We start from the raw sequence: 19,920 nt of genomic DNA, 5'->3' as shown, positions 1-19,920 counted from the left end.
CCAACAGAGCAACAGGTGACCACCTTTCTGCAGTCCGGGGGGGGGGTATGTGTATGTCAACAACATGGATACCTATAATCTGCAATTGACATGGATTGATCAGAAGTTGCTATATTTATTATTATTCCACTAGATGTGTACTGTGTATGTGTGTAAGTGATCTGTTGGACTTTATCATTAGTTTTTATGATCTGTGTGACCACCCTCGGCCATCTCTGTGTGGAGTTTGCATGTTCTCCCCGTGCATGCGTTGGTTTTCTCCGGGTACTCCGGTTTCCTCCCCCATTCCAAAAACATGCTAGGTTAATTGGAGACTCCAAATTGTCCATAGGTATGAATGTGAGTGTGAATGGTTGTTTGTTTATATGTGCCCTGTGATTGGCTGGCCACCAGTCCAGGGTGTACCCCGCCTCTCGCCCGAAGACAGCTGGGATAGGCTCCAGCACCCCTGTGACCCTCATGAGGAAAAGCGTTAGAAAATGAATGAATGAAATGAATGATCTGTGTGAAGTTGGTGATTCATGCAAACGTGCAATGATGGGAAATCCTCTGTCAGTCTTGTTCACTGTATTTTTCTCAAAAAAACACAAAGTTTTCCAAGTGACTTTATCTCACCAGCCAGCCAAAGAGAGCAGTGAAAAACACCGGCAGTGACACAGAAACAAGTTCAAGATTTCTACCCAGATGCATACAGTGGTATGAAAATTTTTGGCCACCTCTGATCATTTTCAAGATTTTCTGTAATAAAACACTGGTTGTTGGGATCAGCAAGTTCAGTGAACTACTGTACATCGTATGCTATAGCAGACCAACACAGTGATAGATGACAAGGGAAATTAAGTTTGGAGGATTTACCGCATTTACCAGGATTTACCATGTAACTTTTGATCCAAACTGAAAAAGAGGCGAACTGAAGAAAAGTGGCAGGGTGACCGACGCAACACGAGCCCGTTTTTACTTGCTGAAGAGTTACTGAATCGATTTAAAGTTACTGAATCTTTTCAGATTTCAACCAGGAACCATGATAGGAATGGAATCATTATTAAAACGTATCAATACCAATCAGGTTTTCCTTGCCCAGATGGGGGTGTCATGGGATGTCAACTGTTGTCTATTGTTGTCTATTGTTGTCTATCGTTGCCTGCTTGTAAAGCTTTGTGGCTCTTTTGTGATTAAAGAGGGCTACTGTATATAAATACTTGACACACAAGTCTGAAGCACATAAACATACCATAGCATACTTTTGGGTGCCATGTCCTGCTAAAATATATAACCAATACAACCAAATGTTTCTGCTGTATGAATATTGTTCTCTCAGCTGTAATATATTACAATAATAATGCAGCAGGTAGGAATCAACCATTATTACTGCATTTTAAGTAACTCGTTTACATGTGGCTGGTGCTTTGTTAGGTAAAATTGCATAATGTAATGAGATATCAATAACTGCATGGATGATAGGTGTGATGAAAGTATGATGGGAGCTTCACATCATTGTACAAAGCTATGGGAAATGTCCTCCTGCGGTCATCCAATCGTTTACATCATTGTTACATGCAGAAAAAAAAACACTAGTCATCGTAACATCACAAGTTCCAATCAGACCCCTCCCCATCCATATGTTTATTAATCTGAGACATCATTTCTATGTTGTGACGTGTCCCTCTGTCGTATGCTGCATGTTTTCAGATAAGAGCCAACATTGTCATCTTTCTTTGCACGAACATGATCGGGATTTGCACCCACTACCCCGCTGAGGTCTCCCAGAGACAAGCCTTTCAGGAGACCAGAGGCTACATCCAGGCCAGAATTCACCTGCAGAGAGAAAACCAGCAGCAGGTATTCACACACCATCACACCAGGACCTGTTGGAGGTCACGACAGGACCCCCCTCTGTTGGAAAAATGCATGCAACAGAGCAACACGTGCCGTCTCAATGTTCCTGTCTCAGTTGTTTGTCTCAGTTTACCAACAATATGTTTTGAAATGTCACACGCCCCCGCTCTTGACTAACACAGTCCCACGCAGATGGCAACCAGGCCATTCTAAATGTGACTAAATAAATGGACTCCCTCTATCACTTTAATTTCTCTGTGTGTTTCTGTCTCTCTTCCACAAAATCTCTCAGGAGCGCCTACTACTGTCAGTGCTTCCAAGGCACGTTGCCATGGAGATGAAAGCTGATATCAGTGCCAAGAAGGAAGATATGATGTTCCACAAGATCTACATCCAAAAACATGACAATGTTAGGTAAACATTGGAGGTCGGAGGTGTTGTCGACTTTGCTGTCACAGACATTGGCCATCGCACTGACCTCACTGACTGATGTGTCAGTTAGCCAGTTACTCCAGCAGCTATTTCCCTGACAGTACGTAATGTGCACGTCATTGTTTGTACACTGACAGTGCTGATGGACTGCTGTGCTTTTCCAGCAGATCACTGGGAGTAGACCCAATTTCAGTAGTAGTCTTATTTCAGCCCTCACCACTGGGTTTCACCTAAGGATGAGCTAACGACTATCCGTTATGGATAGGGATGTCCGATGTTGGCTTTTTTGCAGATAACCGATATGCCGATATTGTCAAACTCACAATTCTGATATCAACCGATACCGGTATGTTTAACATCACATATATTTTTATTGAGCCGTGTTTCTCTATGATTTTCTGTCACCTCCCCCAAAGGACAGACATTTTTTAGCGCCACCCTGATTTGAAATCCTAGAGGAAGAGATAATATGTATTCATGTATCTGTACTGTACAGACTGAACTTGAAACTGATACCAGGAAAATGACCAAACTGGAGAGCATACCAGCGTATTCAGGAGTCAAAGAGCATTTTGAGTACTATAAATGTTTACATGCTGAGAGTTCATCCCCCCATACTCGCTTATCCCTTGTTTCACCCCATGTGAATGGAAATAGCTCAGTCCTTATAAGCGCCAGCAAAATTCCACCCATTAGCCAACATTCCCTGTTGGTGTGTTCAATGTCGTACCAAGTTGTACCAACCCTTAACTGGAACTCAATGTCTGTGTTATAGTGAAGGGATGGAAGAAGTGACCTACATTGACCCAGATGATGAGAGTCGGATGATGATGTCATGTTTTGTCTTCCTGTTTCTGTCTTTTTTGGGTACCCTTCAACACCCCCCCCCCCCCCCCCCACCTGCAGCATATTGTTTGCGGACATTGAGGGCTTCACCAGCCTGGCGTCTCAGTGCACAGCCCAGGAGCTGGTCATGACGCTCAATGAGCTGTTTGCCCGCTTCGATAAGCTCGCTTCGGTGGGTTCTGACCTCCTTTTGACAACAACTGTGATCATGTGATGATGTACGTCTTATGAAAGTGGACGGCGGGGGGTTTACTGAAGCATTGTGTAATACTTCCATTAGACTATGAGGCTGAGGCTGATGAGTCATCTCAGTCATGCATACAGCCGTCTATATTTGACATGATCGTGCTGTGCATTAGGCTGTGCATTAGCGCTAATTGAGTGTATGTCCTTGCTGTACAGGAGAACCACTGCCTACGCATCAAAATCCTGGGGGATTGTTACTACTGTGTGTCAGGGCTGCCTGAACCTCGGGCCGACCACGCCCATTGTTGCGTGGAGATGGGTGTGGACATGATTGAAGCTATCTCGTAAGTCACACACTCACAAGGACTCGCAACATCAACACGCCCTCTTAATCAGGGAGTCGTGCTTTTCCAATGAATGTTAAGTGGATGGAAGCATGAGGCTGAAGGTGACTAGTTTTGACACAATGTGTGTGTGTGTGTATGTGTGTGTGTGTGTCTGCAGGCTGGTGAGAGAGGTGACAGGAGTCAATGTGAACATGCGGGTGGGCATCCACAGCGGGCGTGTCCACTGCGGCGTCCTCGGCCTGCGCAAGTGGCAGTTTGACGTCTGGTCCAATGACGTGACACTTGCCAACCAAATGGAGGCCGGTGGGAAGGCCGGGTTAGTTCTTTCACTGATACAAGCTACAACAGGACGTTTCATTCCTAACTTAACGCGTGTGCATGTGTGTGTGTGTGTGCGTGATAGGCGCATCCACATCACCAAAGCGACTCTGCAGTATCTAAATGAGGACTATGAAGTGGAGCCAGGATTCGGAGGAGAGAGGAATACCTACTTGAAGGAGAACAACATTGAAACCTTTCTGGTGTTGGGCTGCAGCCAGAAGAGGGTCAGTGTCCACCAGTCTTGTTTTTGTCCTTGACGGCGATTACAAAAATCTTTGTTCATGACGAGACGGTGGCGAGCCAAACATGGCCCTCTGATGACTAAAATGTGACGAGTTGATTTATGGATATACAGTACTTTACTTAAAATCCAAACAAAAGAAAAACTGTTTGTATTGTGCAGAAACCTGGCTGCAATCTCCAGCAGCAGCTTTTATAAATGAAGACATATTCAAAACAGGTGATGACTCAACTGCTCACTAAGGAATGTCACTTTTAGAACTGTTTTCAGCCATAAACTGCCACAAGGGGGGCAGAAGTGCACACACATGCACACACTCCAGTTCCTGGTGTTACATACAGTGCATCCGGAAAGTATTCACAGCGCTTCACTTTTTCCACATTTTGTCATGTTACAGCCTCATTCCAAATTGTATTAATTTAATCTCTTACCTCAAAATTCTACACAAAATACTCCATTATGACAATGTGAAAAATGTTTTTTTTTACTTTTTTTGAATTTCTTAAAAATAGAAAACTAAGAAATGACATTTACACAAGTATTCACAGCCTTTGCCATGAAGCTCAAAATTGAGCTCAGGTGCATCTTTTTTCCACTGATCATCCTTGAGATCTTTCTACAGCTTAATTGGAGTCCACCTGCAGTAAATTCAGTTGATTGGACATGATTTGGAAATATAATAACTGTCTATATAAGGTCCCACAGTTGACTGTGCATGTCAGAGCACAAACACCAAGCATGAAGTCAAAAGAACTGTCTGTAGACCTGCGAGACAGGATTGTCTTGAGGCACAAATCTGGGGAAGGATACAGAAAAATTTCTGCTGCTTTGAAGGTCCCAATGAGCACAGTGGCCTCCATTATTTGTAAATGGAAGACGTTTGGAACCACCAGGACTCTTCCTAGAGCTGGCCGGCCTTCTAAACTGAGCGATCGGGGAAGAAGAGGGAGGTGACCAAGGCCCCGATGGTCAGTCTGTCAGAGCTCCAGCGTTCCTCTGTGGAGAGAGGAGAGCCTTCCAGAAGGACAACCATCTCTGCAGCAATCCACCAATCAGGCCTGTATGGTAGAGTGGCCAGACGAAAGCCACTCCTTAGTAAAAGGAACATGGCAGCCCGTCTGGAATTTGCCAAAAAGCACCTGAATGACTCTCAGACCATGAGAAACAAAATTCTCTGGTCTGATGAGACAAAGATTGAACTCTTTGGTGTGAATGCCAGGCGCCATGTTTGGAGGAAACCAGGCACTGCTCATCACCAGGCCAATACCATCCCTACAGTGAAGCATGGTGGTGGCAGCATCATGCTGTGGGGATGTTTTTCAGCAGCAGGAACTGGCAGACTAGTCAGGATAGAAGGAAAAATGAATGCAGCAATATATAAAGATATCCTGGATGAAAACCTGCTCCAGAGCGCTCTTGTCCTGCTGAAAAATGAACCTTCGCCCCAGCCTGAGGTCAACGACCCGAAGCACACAGCCAAGATCTCAAAAGATTGGCTTCAGAACCACTCCGTGAATGTCCTGGAGTGGCCCAGCCAGAGTCCAGACTTGAATCCGATCGAACATCTCTGGAGAGATCTGAAAATGGCTGTGCACAGACGTCTCCCATCCAACCTGATGGAGCTTGAGACTTATTGCAAAGAAGAATGGGCAAAACTGCCTAAAGATAGGTGTGCTAAACTTGTAGGATCATATTCAAAAAGACTTGAGGCTGTAATTGCTGCCAAAGGTGGATCAACAAAGTATTAAGCAAAGGCTGTGAATACTTATGTAAATGTGATTTTTTTGTTTTCTATTTTTAATAAATTCAAAACATGTCAAAAAAAACTTTTTTCACATTGTCATAATGGAGTATTTTGTGTAGAATTTTGAGGTAAGAGATTAATTTAATTCAGTTTGGAATGAGGCTGTAACATGACAAAATGTAGAAAAAGTGAAGCGCTGTGAATACTTTCCGGATGCACTGTATGTCAACATTTTTTTATTGTAAAATAACCCCTTTTTGTGTGTTGTTTATGTTGTGGTATAGGTGTTTAGGTAATGGAGCTCTCAAAAAAAGTGTGTCAAAATTCAAGTGAAAGCTTGAAATGAAAGATAAAGATGATTTACTCCCCTTTTGTAGTCGGGATCTGATATTTTCCTGAACCCTGCCTATGTTCTATTGCTGATTACTAAAGATACGGCTCCAAATACGGTACAAACAATAATTTATGTAGCCATAGAACAGGATAATAAGCTATCAAAACCTATTTTGGTTTTGCTTGTTTGATGGTGCAATTTTTTTTAACATGGACGTATGTTTGCCAAAATGATGACTGAAACACATGAGGATGTGCGGAACAAATACAAATACAAAAATATACTTTGTGTATAGAGATAGAGAACACAGATCATCCTACTACAGTATCAGCGCATTTAAGAACTCAAAGTGCCTCTCTAAAACTTCACTCTGGTGCTCTTTTTGTTTCGTTTGTTCCCCAGAAAGAAGAAAAAGCCATGATGGCTAAAATGCAGCGAGCACGTGCAAATTCTACAGAGGGCTTGATGCCACGCTGGGTGCCTGATAGATCCTTCTCCAGAACCAAGGAGTCCAAAGTCTTCAGGCAGATGGTGAGACACTATTTCGAGTCACATGAATGTCATGACAAGAAAGTAAAGTCTGTGGTCTTTTTATGCATTCTGACATTTCCATTTACCACAAAGCTACAAAAACCACACTAAAAGAGTTGCATTATGGAGGGGCTTATGGGTTTATGGACTGGGCTGCGCCGAGATGGGCGTGGTGGCGCAACAAGGGGAGATGTCCACATTTTCAGCCTGCATGACAAATCAGCCACAGGTGCCAATGTAAGCTCGCCAGCTCCGACCTGGTATATTCTTGGCGCAGGCGAAGCGCACCCTGCACAGTGCTAAATTGGCACACACATGCGCATAGTGCAGACACATCACCAAAACCTCACAGGCAGGTTTTCAGAGTGTCAGGCACATTTCAATGCAATAAACAATCACACCATCTGAACCAGCATATACATTTGTATCCACTGTATATTAATAGTCCCGTCACATCTGATGTCACATAAAGGACGTTTGTCATGCATAATGGAAACTGAGACACTTAAAAAAATATATTTTGGGGGAGGGTTAAGCCATATATTTAGGCGGATGTTGCACCCCCTTGCCCTTGCGTAGAGCCGGCCCCGATCTTTATTCTTAACGGAAAAGATGGGATACATGCAAGGAGGATGAGGAGGAGATTACGAGAATACCGTCAAAGGTTCTCCTAATTGGCGATGACAGAGCAGGAATGCTGGTGGACCACAAGCACAATGCCTGGATTAGCCTGCTGCTGTGTTTAATATAACCGTGAGCAACAGATGACATGTGTCCCACGAGGTGGTCTACGTGGCCTCTGATGTGCAGTCCAGTGTGCCCTGCACATTTAAAGGCGTTCATTTGATTGGTTCAGATGACACTCAGCTGTGTTGAACCCTTTCACGCCTTCTCTCCTCCCTCTTTGCCACTTGGGCTGGTGGGAGGGATGGAGGCGTGGGTGCGGCATGAAAATTGCGAAGTGCGCTGGCCACAGGTTCAAATGTGTGGCATGTGTTTAGTCAAGGGAACGCAACAGCCAGTGATTTATTTGGAGGCCAAAGTTTGAGGGTATATCACTGGTAGTGAACTAAGACTATGCAATGTGTGTGTTTATATTCTGTAATTTGTTTCTACAGGCCTGATGCTGTGCAATAATTCATTGAAACAATATTTTTCAATAAGATGTCATGTTTTTTATGATCAAAGATATGCAAGACCGTTGCCAAAAATTTTGACTCCCAGAGATGAAGACGACTGTTCTATTACATCGTTGATATGATGAAGCTGCATCCTGTGATCGATATCGTTATTAACAAATATCATCCCCATCTCCCCTTGTCCTCCGCATCTCAGAGGGTTTGAACCTTGGGGGCAAAGAGGGTGTAATTTGGAGGTTCCAAGCAATAATTAAAATATCAGTGTGGCTCTTGAGGATTATCTCTGCTCGTATTTGTCTGTTTTTTAGCCGCCACATGATAACCTTCCTTTTCACTCTCTTCTCCCTCCCACTTTTCAGGGCATCGACGAAGCATCCAGTAAGGACAAGTGAGTGTTTCTGTTGTGAAGAGTTGCTTTTGCTTCAGAACCACACGTGACCGAATGATCCGTCTACCTTGTAGTCGCTGCATTCATGAGGCCTTGAACCCTGAGGATGAGGTGGATGAGTTCCTCGGAAGGGCCATAGACGCTCGAAGCATCGACCAGCTAAGGAAGGACCATGTCAAGAAGTTCTTCCTCACTTTTCAAACTGCTGAGCTCGAGAAAAAGGTCAGTGTTGGATGAGATTTGATCCAAAATGGCTCTTTGGGTCCATAAAAGCAATTATTTCCTCTGCTGAGCAACTCATCTGACTTTGACTTTTTTATTGTCAGTACTCCAAAAAGGTTGACGATGGCTTTGGAGGTTATGTGGCCTGCACACTCCTAGTTTTCTGTTGCATCTGTGCTATTCAGATGATCGTTTTTGAAATGTAAGTCCCTCTTACAAGTAAGTAGTCCTCCTGCGGGCAGGAAATGTAGACGTTGATGAGTTGATGAGGGGTTAATGACAGTTAAACACCCTAATGAGCCTGTTCTCTTCTCTTCCGCAGAACACCGCTTATGCTTGGTCTGTACATTAGCATCTTCATCCTTCTAACCAACATCCTCTTCATCTGTTCCATCTACTCCTGCATCAAAGTAAGGAGACGTGGTCTTGTCATTTGTGCAGCTATGCTCAAATAAAAGCATTCCCCCATGATGACATCTAGCATCGCTAATATGACATGAACTCTCTTTCTCATTTTGCCTTTCGTGTTCAAGCTCTTCCCAGCTGCCTTGCAAACAGTAACCAGGAAAATAGTTCAGTCTCGTGCAAACAGTACGCTGGTGGGCGTCGTCACCATCCTCCTTCTCTTCATTTCTTCCTTCACTAACATGGTACGGGCTGCAGCTGTGTGAGGGTCAGGTTTGACTCATTGAAATGAAAGACATTATGGCACCATCTTCTGGAAGTACCCAGTCCACCTTTAAGGACAATTTGATTGGAGTAAAACCTAGAATTGATTACATTCAGTCTGTTAATACGAGAATACCGTCAAAGGTTCTCCTAATTGGCGATGACACAGCAGGAATGCTGGTGGATCACAAACACAATGCCTGGATTAGCCTGCTGCTGTGTTTAATGTAACCGTGAGGAACAGATGACATGTGTCCCACAAGGTGGTCTACGTGGCCTCTGATGTGCAGTCCAGTGGGCCCACTTGCCACTTGGGCCGGTGGGAGGGATGGAGGCGTTGGTGCGGCACCACGTGCCTACAATTAGGAGAACCTTTGACAGTATTCTTGTAATCTCCTCCTCATCCTCCTTGCATATATCCCATCTTTTCAGATCACGTTAAGAATAAAGATTGGGGCTAGCTCTACGCAAGGGCAAGGGGGTGAAACATCCACTTAAATATATGGCTTAACTCTCCCCCAAAATATATATATTTTTATTTTTTTATTTAATTTAATTTTTTTTTTTTTTTTTAAGTGTCTCAGTTCCCATTATGCGTGGCAAACATCCTTTATGTGACATCAGATGTGACGGGACTATTAATATACAGTGGATACAGTCTGTCCATGTTGACCATCTTTGGTCAAATTTGTATCTTGTTTTTGGAACGTATTTGCTTTTGTTCAAAGTACAGAAAAGTAACAAAAGCCCCTTAGAGCTCACTGATTAAGGCTTCCTACATTTTTGTTTTTCTGTTGGTTGCCTACCAACTTGATGTTAACAGCTGTACTCCAGTATATCATTGTGTCTGGTATAGATCATATCACACTTTGAGTAGCGTGGCTCGCTGACAGTAAATGATGTTCCTCCTAGTTTACCTGCAGCAGAGGTCAACTGAAGGACTGTGTGGCCAATGAGATGAACGCGTCAGTGACACTATGTTTGCTGCACAACCTGACCAAGACGGCAAAGGATGGATTGACTCTGTGTTCCGGGCAGGTCACACCCTGCCATTTCCCGGAGGTCAGTTCTGGAGCTTTTTATCCTAAAAGTACAGCTTCTTGTTTGCCCATCATGTGTTCTCCTCTGATGTTGACTGGTCCTTCCTCCTTCCTCCCCTGCAGTATTTCAGCTACAGTGTCCTACTGACCCTGCTGGCCTGCTCAGTGTTCCTCCACATCAGCAGCATAGGGAAGTTGGCGCTGATGTTACTCATCCAGTTGACCTTTCTCGTGCTGGTGGAGTGGCCTCACGTGGTCCTGTTTGACAACGCAGACCTGCTGGTCAAAGCTAACACGCTGTAAGTCACCTTCGATTAGTACTGCCTGTGGTTGCCATGGCATCACCTTCTTGTGAAAGGGTATATATACGAGTCCTTTCATGAAAGGGTATATAGTACGAGTCCAGTCATAGGACACCCAATGACCAGATGAGATGCACGAGACTTGGTCCATAAGAACGAGACAAGACGAGATTTTAACATTAATTTTAAGATAAGTGCAATGATAAATATGACTGGAAAACACACTATTTTATTTAACGAGTCACAAAACAATGCAGGTCTCTCTCTCTTTGTGAACACACACCATTATGGTGCTGTTCGCTTTGGATTCACTTTGACAATCTCGGAGACGTCTCTGAGAGTGTTGACTCTCGCTATGGAGGTTGTTTTTTTTTTGGACTATTTTTTATTTATGTATGGATTTTCTGAACACCAAATCTTTTTGATCAACACGTTTTGATCTTGTGACACCTCAAGTATATAGTACATACATAAAAGAAAGGGTGGGAGTAGGTTGGAGGGTTGGCAGCAAAGCAGGTTGATGCTGTGATAGTACACTAATAGAAGGTAGTGTTTGTAAATATTTTTGTACATATTTTGTGAATATTTTTGCTTATTATTTGTGCACTTTTTGTCGACATATTGTGTACTGAACGCTGTATTTTTTATAAAAATACAGAGAACAAGGCTGACAGATTAATTCCCTGTTTTCTATCATTGCATGTTTGCATGAATCACCAACTTCACACAGATCATTAAAAACATAATTCAATAATAGTCTTACAGATCACTTACACACAGTACACAGTAGATATAGCAGAATAATAATAAATATAGCAACTTCAGATCAATCCGTATCAATTTCAGTCAATTTGCAATCTTCAACTTTCATAACTTAAACGGTGGATTATTTTCAAGACAGCAGGCACGATTGTGCATCAGTCACTGAGGGTATTTTTTTTTCAAATACAGGTACAGATACAGATGCAGATGCAGATGCAGATGCAGATGCAGATGCAGATGGTGGTGTACTCGCTCATTGTCTTTACTTAACTACACGCCAACATAAATGATAAGTAGTAGCAGTTGTTAGCCTGTAAAAATCATCCTATAGTCCGACATCAACAATTGGTCTCTGCTGGGAGTAATGCAATAGCTGTTGTTTGTTATGTTAAACTCATATTGGTACTTGTCTTGCATATTTTCCTGCTACCTTTTTAGTGTTAAGTTACCGTGTGATGAGTTTAGCCTTCTTTGTAGAATGACACTGTGAGTCAGACTGTTAATTAGTAATGACCTCCTGTGATTTTGTTGGATTGACAATTGTTTGACATTGTTCCCTTATATGATTGGTTCCTGCTAAAGAAAGAGCTACTGACGCGATCACTGCCTCGCAAGTGGCACAATATTACAAAAACGATTAGTAGCAGGTTAGATTAGATTAGAGCATGGTCAGGTTGGTTAGTTGCAGCCTGGACTGTACCAAATACTGTGCTACTGATTAGTTCTTTACTACTATTACTTCTAAGTAGACAACAGTAGATAACATCTTCTATTTCTTTGAGAATGTTGTAATTTCCCTTTAATTTAATTAATGATACTACTCAACATACTATTCTTGTACCGCTTGTGTTGCCGAGTGTTATTGACTTGGACTTTTCCATGTATATTTTACAGGCTTGGTTTCAATGCGACTGTGGAACAGTGGTAAGTCGCTTTCACTTTGTTTGTTTTTCATGACTCTCTTGACTCATGCTATTGACTGAGCAACTCTCCTTTCCACAGCCTGGAGAGTGTGACCAAAGTACCCCTGAAGGTCATGACCCCTATTATCCTGACTGTGTTTGTTCTGGCTCTGTACTTGCACGGCCAGCAGGTGGAGTCCACTGCACGTCTGGACTTCCTCTGGAAGCTGCAGGTAAGGGACACACAGGGAGGGATGAGGCCAAAATGAACACTAGTACATGTAACCCCCACCCAGGCTACAGATGAGAAGGAGGAGATGGAGGAACTGCAGGCTTACAACCGCCGCCTACTCCATAACATCCTGCCCAAAGATGTCGCTGCTCACTTTCTTGCACGAGAGCGCCGAAATGACGAGCTTTACTACCAGTCGTGCGAATGTGTCGCCGTCATGTTTGCCTCCATCTGCAACTTCTCTGAGTTTTACGTGGAGCTGGAGGCCAACAACGAGGGAGTGGAGTGTCTCAGGCTGCTCAATGAGATCATCGCCGATTTTGATGAGGTGAGAAGTCGATAAGCTAAAAAAGTTTAGGGACACCTGACCAATTATTTTATACAAGATGTTGCGGTGTGTTTGTGGGATATTTTATCCTTCATCCAGAAGACACATTTGTGATGTCAGAGGACATGATGTTAACATGAGAGAGGGTCTCTCAAAGTTGTTTTTCAACACCAAGGGGGAAAATTTTGGTGTGTTACGAGATCTTGTGAGGTTACAATGTGACAAGATTTTGCACTTGAAGAAAAGCTGCCTCACAAGAACAGGGCAACCAGAAGTCAATCAAATTGAGAACTATGGCATCACTACTATGAATGATGACATTTTGACACAAATATAAAAGTGGTGGGGCACAATGCATTATTGGAACCATGCCTTAAGGAACCACGCCTTAAGATGAAGGGTTAAGGGCTAATCATCAACTTGCTTCATAACACACCTCATACATAGAAGATATCATTGTTGCCATTTAGCAAGTAGTAGTGTGCATGAGTTGCCGCCACGCAGGCAAGCAGGGTCCACCTCTGAATTGCTGTGCTGTGCAGGTCTGAAAGCTGCATAAACCCCTCTACAATGCAACCCAAACCCTGACGAGCGACAGAGCCAAGAAGGCAGAGCTTGCACACACTCCTCCATCATTGACCTGGCAGCATCTCTCCTTCCTGAGAAACAGGACTGGATGTCGGCACACGGACAAAGATAGAGCCAAAACTAAACATCTGAGAAAAACTGAGAAAGTCAAAAATGAGCCATGAACTAGGGATGAGCTGGATACTCCTTAAAAAAGAGTATTCATTACGGATACATTTCGTCATTCACTCTTCACACTCTGTCATGGCGGTGTGGCTCCATGGGCTGTCGTGGTGGTGGGTGTGTCCCTGCTGTTCTGAAGGGACTATTTTGGGCTATTTTGGTGCTATCTCGGGGCAACCTCTGGGCTTTTTCGGTGCTATCTTGGGGCTATTTTGGTGCTATTTCGGTGCTATTTCATTGCTATGTCCAGGCTATCTCCGGGCTATCTCTGTGCTATTTCGGTGCTATCTCTGTGCTATCTCCGGGCTATCTTCGTGCTATCTCCGGGCAACCTCGGGGCTTTTTCGGTGCTATTTTGGGGCTATCTCTGGGCTATTTTGAGGCTATCTCAGGGCTGTCTCGGGGCTATTTTGGGGCTATTTCGGTGCTATTTCGGTGCTATTTCGGTGCTATCTCCGGGCTATCTCTGTGCTATTTCGGTACTATTTCAGTGCTATCTCCGGGCAATCTCTGTGCTATTTTGGTGCTATCTTCGGGCTATCTTGGTGCTACCTCGGTGCTATCTCAGGGATATCTCGGGGCTATCTCTGTGCTATTTCGGTGCTATCTCGGGGCGATCTTGGGGCTATCTTGGTTCTATCTCGTTGCTATGTAGGGGCTATCTCGGGGCTTTTTTGGTGGTATCTTGGTGGTATCTTGGGTCTATCTCGGGGCTATTTCGGTGGTATCTTGGTGGTATCTTGGGTCTATCTCGGGGCTTTTTTGGTGGTATCTTGGTGGTATCTTGGGTCTATCTCGGGGCTATTTCGGTGCTATCTCCTGGCTATATCTGTGCTATTTCGGTGCTATCTTGGTGCTATCTCGGTGCTGTCTCGGGGCTATCTCCGGGCTATCTCTTTGCTATTTTGGTGCTATCTCTGTGCTATCTTGGGGCTATCTCAGGGCTTTTTTGGTGGTATCTTGGTCTATATCGGGGCTATCTCCCGGCTATTTCGGTGCTATCTCAGGGCTTTTTCTATGCTATCGCCGGGTAATTTCGGTGCTATCGCAGGTTTTTTTTGGTGCTATCTCCGGGCTATTTCGGTACTATCTCAAGGATTTTTTGGTGCTATCGCCGGGTTATTTCGGTGCTATCGCAGGTTTTTTTTTTTTGGTGCTATTTCGGTGCTATCTCAGGGCTTTTTCGGTGCTATCTCCGGGCTATTTCGGTGCTATCTCGGGGCTGTACGACTCTTGGCGGTCTGGGGGTTGCATTGCAATTGTTCTTGTTGCCTTGTCTCTTTTTGTATTGTCTACCTCTGTCCCCGCACTGTTTTGTCGTGACAGGAAGCAATATGTAAAACTAGGAGAAGTTTTGATATTGCTTCATACAGTACACATCAACACTTGTCCTTGTAATATCTTCATCTTTCTTCTTCCCCATGTTTTCTAGATCATCAGTGAGGAAAGATTCCGTCAGCTGGAGAAAATCAAAACCATCGGTTCCACCTACATGGCTGCCTCTGGCCTCAACATCTCCACCTACGATAGAGAGGGTCGCTCACACATCCTGGCCCTGGCAGATTACGCCATGAGGCTTCGGGAGCAGATGAAGTACATCAATGAGCACTCGTTCAACAACTTCCAGATGAAGATAGGTAAGGCTGGTGGATGTCAGATATTGCTCCATGTTGATACTACAGATTTGCTTTGGCATTTCTTTGGGGAATCTTGTTTTCCCAGTCGGAGCTGTTCTGACGAATTGTTTGTGCTGAGCTCAGGGCTGAACATGGGACCAGTGGTGGCCGGAGTGATTGGGGCCAGGAAGCCCCAGTATGATATCTGGGGGAATACAGTAAATGTGGCCAGTCGAATGGACAGCACAGGAGTACCAGACTACATACAGGTAACACACACATTACTCATTGTCAGAGGAGTCATTGTTTAAATGGTGTGTGTTGGTAGCAGTTCTTGACAAATATAATATCTTTATAATATATTTATATATCATTGAATTTTAAAGGGGACCTATTATCTCATTTTTCGACTCCTATAGAGCAACTACATCCAATAACCCACAAAGAAAATGTTTGTGATCTTTCAAAATCTGCAACTATTCCAGGCCACAAAGCTAGGAGACCCAAGTTCGAGTCCACCCTCGGCCATCTCTGTGTGGAGTTTGCATGTTCTCCCCGTGCATGCGTGGGTTTTCTCCGGGTACTCTGCTTTCCTCCCACATTCCAAAAACATGCTAGGTTAATTGGCCACTCCAAATTGTCCATAGGTATGAATGTGAGTGTGAATGGTTGTTTGTCTATATGTGCCCTGTGATTGGCTGGCCACCAGTCCAGGGTGTACCCCGCCTCTCACCCAAAGACAGCTGGGATAGGCTCCAGCACGGCCGCGACCCTCATGGGGATAAGCGGTAGAAAATGAATGAATGAATATACAGTGAAGAAAATAAGTATTTGAACACCCTGCTATTTTGCTATTTCTCCCACTTAGAAATCATGGAGGGGTCTGAAATTTTCATCGTAGGTGCATGTCCACTGTGAGAGAGATAAACTAAAAAGAAAAATCCAGAAATCACAATGCATGATTTTTTAACAATTTATTTGTGTGATACAGCTGCTAATAAGTATTTGAACACCTGAGAAAATGAATGTTAATATTTGGTACAGTAGCCTTTGTTTGCTATTACAGAGGTCAAACGTTTCCTGTAGTTTTTCACCAGGTTTGCACACACTGCAGGAGGGATCTTGGCCCACTCCTCCACACAGATCTTCTCTAGATCAGTCAGGTTTCTGGGCTGTCGCTGAGAAACACGGAGTTTGAGCTCCCTCCAAAGATTTTCGATTGGGTTCAGGTCTGGAGACTGGCTGGGCCATGCTAGAACCTTGATATGCTTCTTACGGAGCCACTCCTTGGTTTTCCTGGCTGTGTGCTTCGGGTCGTTGTCGTGTTGGAAGACCCAGCCACGACCCATCTTCAATGCTCTGACAGAGGGAAGGAGGTTGTTCCCCAAAATCTCACAATACACGGCCCCAGTCATCCTCTCTTTAATGCAGTGCACTCGTCCTGTCCCATGTGCAGAAAAACACCCCCAAAGCATGATGCTACCACCCCCATGCTTCACAGTAGGGATGGTGTTCTTCGGATTGTACTCTTCATTCTTCTTCCTCCAAACACGCTTATTGGAATTATGACCAAAAAGTTCTATTTTGGTCTCATCTGACCATAAAACTTTCTCCCATGACTCCTCTGTATCATCCAAATGGTCATATGCAAACTTAAGACGGGCCTTGACATGTGCTGGTTTAAGCAGGGGAACCTTTCGTGCCATGCATGATTTCACATCATGACGTCTTAGTGTATTACCTACAGTAACCTTGGAAACGGTGGTCCCAGCTCTTTTCAGGTCATTGACCAAGTCCTGTCGTGTAGTTCTGGGCTGATTCCTCACCTTTCTTAGAATCATTGAGACCCCACGAGGTGATATCTTGCATGGGGCTCCACTCCGATTGAGATTGACCGTCATGTTTAGCTTCTTCCATTTTCTAATGATAGCTCCAACAGTGGACCTTTTTTCACCAAGCTGCTTGGTAATTGCTCCGTAGCCCTTTCCAGCCTTGTGGAGGTGTACAATTTTGTCTCTGGTGTCTTTGGACAGCTCTTTGGTCTTCGCCATGTTACAAGTTAAAGTCTTACTGATTGTATGGGGTGGACAGGTGTCTTTATGCAGCTAACGACCTCAAACAGGTGCATCTGATTCAGGATGATACATGGAGTGCAGGTGGACTTCTAATGGGCAGACTAACAGGTCTTTCAGGGTCAGAATTCTAGATGATACACAGGTGTTCAAATACTTATTTGCAGCTGTATCACACAAATAAATTGTTAAAAAATCATGCATTGTGATTTCTGGATTTTTCTTTTTAGTTTATCTCTCTCACAGTGGACATGCACCTACGATGAAAATTTCAGACCCCTCCATGATTTCTAAGTGGGAGAAATAGCAAAATAGCAGGGTGTTCAAATACTTATTTTCTTCACTGTACATTTTAATGGTTATATTCATGATCTTTCTTCATTATGGTTGTAATCCATTATGTATTGGTAATGGTTTTATTTCATTTGAACATGCATCAGATTCCAATTGAGTGCATCACATAATCAGTTCACAGTTCCACATGTCCAAAAGGAGTAGGAAGAAGCAAAGCTTATTAAATCCTACCCCTCCATCTGGTACTTTTACAATCAGTAACTGTTACATTTGTTCACTTCCTGCTTTCCATAATACAGTTTAAGGTTTTTTTTTTAATAATGCACCCCATACTGAAGTAGGAGGTGATATGACCATCCAATGACATAATGTGTACCATAGTAAGTGTCAATATAGTGATATATATAGCACATCATGACTGGTTCAAGACTCTTCATCCTTGTATTTAGCAAACATCAACTGCTTGTATTGTTTCTTGAATTGGCTCATCGTTGTGCATTGTTTGAGGTCCTTACTCAATCCATTCCATAGTTTGATTCCACATACTGAAATGCTATGGCTTTTTAACGTAGTCCTACCATAGAAGTGTTTCAAATGTACTTCTTCCCTGAGATCATATTTCTCCTCTCTTGTAGAGAAGTATTGGATGACATTTTTAGCTAATTGGTTATTTTTAGCCTTATGCATTATTTTAGCAGTTTGAAGATGAACTACTATATCAGCAAGTTGAAGTATTCGTGATTTTAGGAGTCACTATAAGGAGACAGCTATTTGTTCATATTTGTTTACATTACCTTACACTTTTGTATGTGTTAAAATAAAAAACATACCAAGAAGACAGGAAATGAACAAATATAACAGTAACAGATGGGGGGTAGGATTCAATAAGATTTGCTTTTTCCGACTCCTTTTGGACATTCGGAACTGTGAATTAATTTATGTGATGTATTCCATTGTAACCTAATTCATGTTCAAATCAAATGAAACCATGACCAAGTGGTACATGGAGAGACAAGATAGTCCCTAAAATGGAAGGTTCGAGATTCACACATCTGCTCCTCTGACTTTCCCTGGAGGAAGAATCCCTGTTAGCACAGGATGTGATGTTCTTTTGCTGAAAGGGTTATTTCATGTTTCTCTGGAGAGGCACAAGTCTAAATTTGAATTCCCCTGCCACAAGGAAGGCTAAGCCAATTCTTTGAATTTGCGGCTTACATTTAGACCAATACTGCCACCTGATGTACGATTTGTGTTCCTACAAATCATTGGGTGATAGCAGACAACCTTTAAAAGATAACTGCACTTTTGGGTGTGAGTGTGAGTGTACCTGTATGTGAGTGTGAATGGTTGCTTGTCTATATGTGCCCTGTGATTGCGACCCTCGTGAGGAAAAGCAGTAGAAAATGAATGAATGAATATTCACGAGGGTTGCGGGGGGGCAGGAGCCTATCCCAGCTGCCTTTGGGCGAGAGGCGGGGTACACCCTGGACTGGTGGCCAGCCAATCACAGGGCACATATAGACAAACAACCATTCACACTCACATTCATACCTATGGACAATTTGGAGTGGCCAATTAACCTAGCATGTTTTTGGAATGTGGGAGGAAAGCAGAGTACCCGGAAAAAAGAACATGCAAACTTTACACAGATGCCAGAGTGGAGAATCAAACCCAGGTCTCCTAGTTGTGTGGCTAACCACTTTCCACCATGCGGCCCGAACTGAATCCATAATGAGCATTTTCTTTAAACATGAATACGGATAATGACGAAATGTACTTGTTTCATACTCGTATTCGACAAAAATATATTATCCATAATGAGTATCCGGCTAGCATCCCTAGTGTCAGCTTTGCTGACTGTATTTTTGTCAAAAGCATTGTGTTTGGTATTACAAGCAGTTTGCTAACTGACTGAGCAGCCAAATCACCCAAAACAAGCAGACAAAAAAACACAGTCACTGACTGATGCACGATTGTGCCCGCTGTCTTAAACAAATGCACCGTGTAGTTATGAAACATTTAAGAGTGCAAGGTGCATACTGCAACATATTGTGTATGGCTCACACATGCTCTGAATACGGATCATAATGAAATGTACTCATTTCATACTCGTATGTGGCAAAAATGCATTATCCGTAATTGATACTCGTTTAGTCATAATAGTCTGAGGGCTGTCTTATGTAAATTGCTACATCCCAATTCAGCCCAAACCTGAACGGCTTGCTGAGAGAAACAAGCCGCAAATACTTATTTTACTTAAACTGTACTTAATCTGAACTGTATAATTTCGAAATTGAGGGTTGAGCAGACACTTCAGAGACATCCCAATGTTTGCTCACTGAGAAACCTTCTGTCGTGCGGGTATCTGATGTCCATATCCTTTCTT

At 43.4% G+C, this 19,920-nt stretch overlaps 1 protein-coding gene across 1 annotated transcript in view; it reads left to right on the top strand.

Moving 5' to 3' along the window:
* The window catches only part of LOC131136433 (adenylate cyclase type 6-like), a 56,280-nt gene that overhangs the window by 33,365 nt on the left and 2,995 nt on the right, over window positions 1-19,920 (top strand). Inside the window, exons 4-22 of the mRNA XM_058083235.2 lie at window positions 1,690-1,839; window positions 2,129-2,250; window positions 3,175-3,286; window positions 3,517-3,644; window positions 3,805-3,963; window positions 4,051-4,192; window positions 6,690-6,818; window positions 8,317-8,345; window positions 8,420-8,567; window positions 8,672-8,769; window positions 8,890-8,977; window positions 9,101-9,217; window positions 10,149-10,298; window positions 10,400-10,575; window positions 12,235-12,264; window positions 12,343-12,475; window positions 12,539-12,802; window positions 14,985-15,189; window positions 15,313-15,437. Coding sequence (XP_057939218.2) covers window positions 1,690-1,839; window positions 2,129-2,250; window positions 3,175-3,286; window positions 3,517-3,644; window positions 3,805-3,963; window positions 4,051-4,192; window positions 6,690-6,818; window positions 8,317-8,345; window positions 8,420-8,567; window positions 8,672-8,769; window positions 8,890-8,977; window positions 9,101-9,217; window positions 10,149-10,298; window positions 10,400-10,575; window positions 12,235-12,264; window positions 12,343-12,475; window positions 12,539-12,802; window positions 14,985-15,189; window positions 15,313-15,437 — 2,505 coding nt within the window. The remainder of the gene's footprint in view (window positions 1-1,689; window positions 1,840-2,128; window positions 2,251-3,174; window positions 3,287-3,516; window positions 3,645-3,804; window positions 3,964-4,050; window positions 4,193-6,689; window positions 6,819-8,316; window positions 8,346-8,419; window positions 8,568-8,671; window positions 8,770-8,889; window positions 8,978-9,100; window positions 9,218-10,148; window positions 10,299-10,399; window positions 10,576-12,234; window positions 12,265-12,342; window positions 12,476-12,538; window positions 12,803-14,984; window positions 15,190-15,312; window positions 15,438-19,920) is intronic.

The sequence above is a fragment of the Doryrhamphus excisus genome, linkage group LG17 (assembly GCF_037039965.1).
Source record: "Doryrhamphus excisus strain RoL-2023G ecotype Guam linkage group LG17, RoL_Dexc_Guam_v1.1, whole genome shotgun sequence".
In the NCBI taxonomy this organism is placed as follows: Eukaryota; Metazoa; Chordata; class Actinopteri; order Syngnathiformes; family Syngnathidae; genus Doryrhamphus; species Doryrhamphus excisus.
This window is presented reverse-complemented; position numbering and strand designations above follow the sequence as displayed.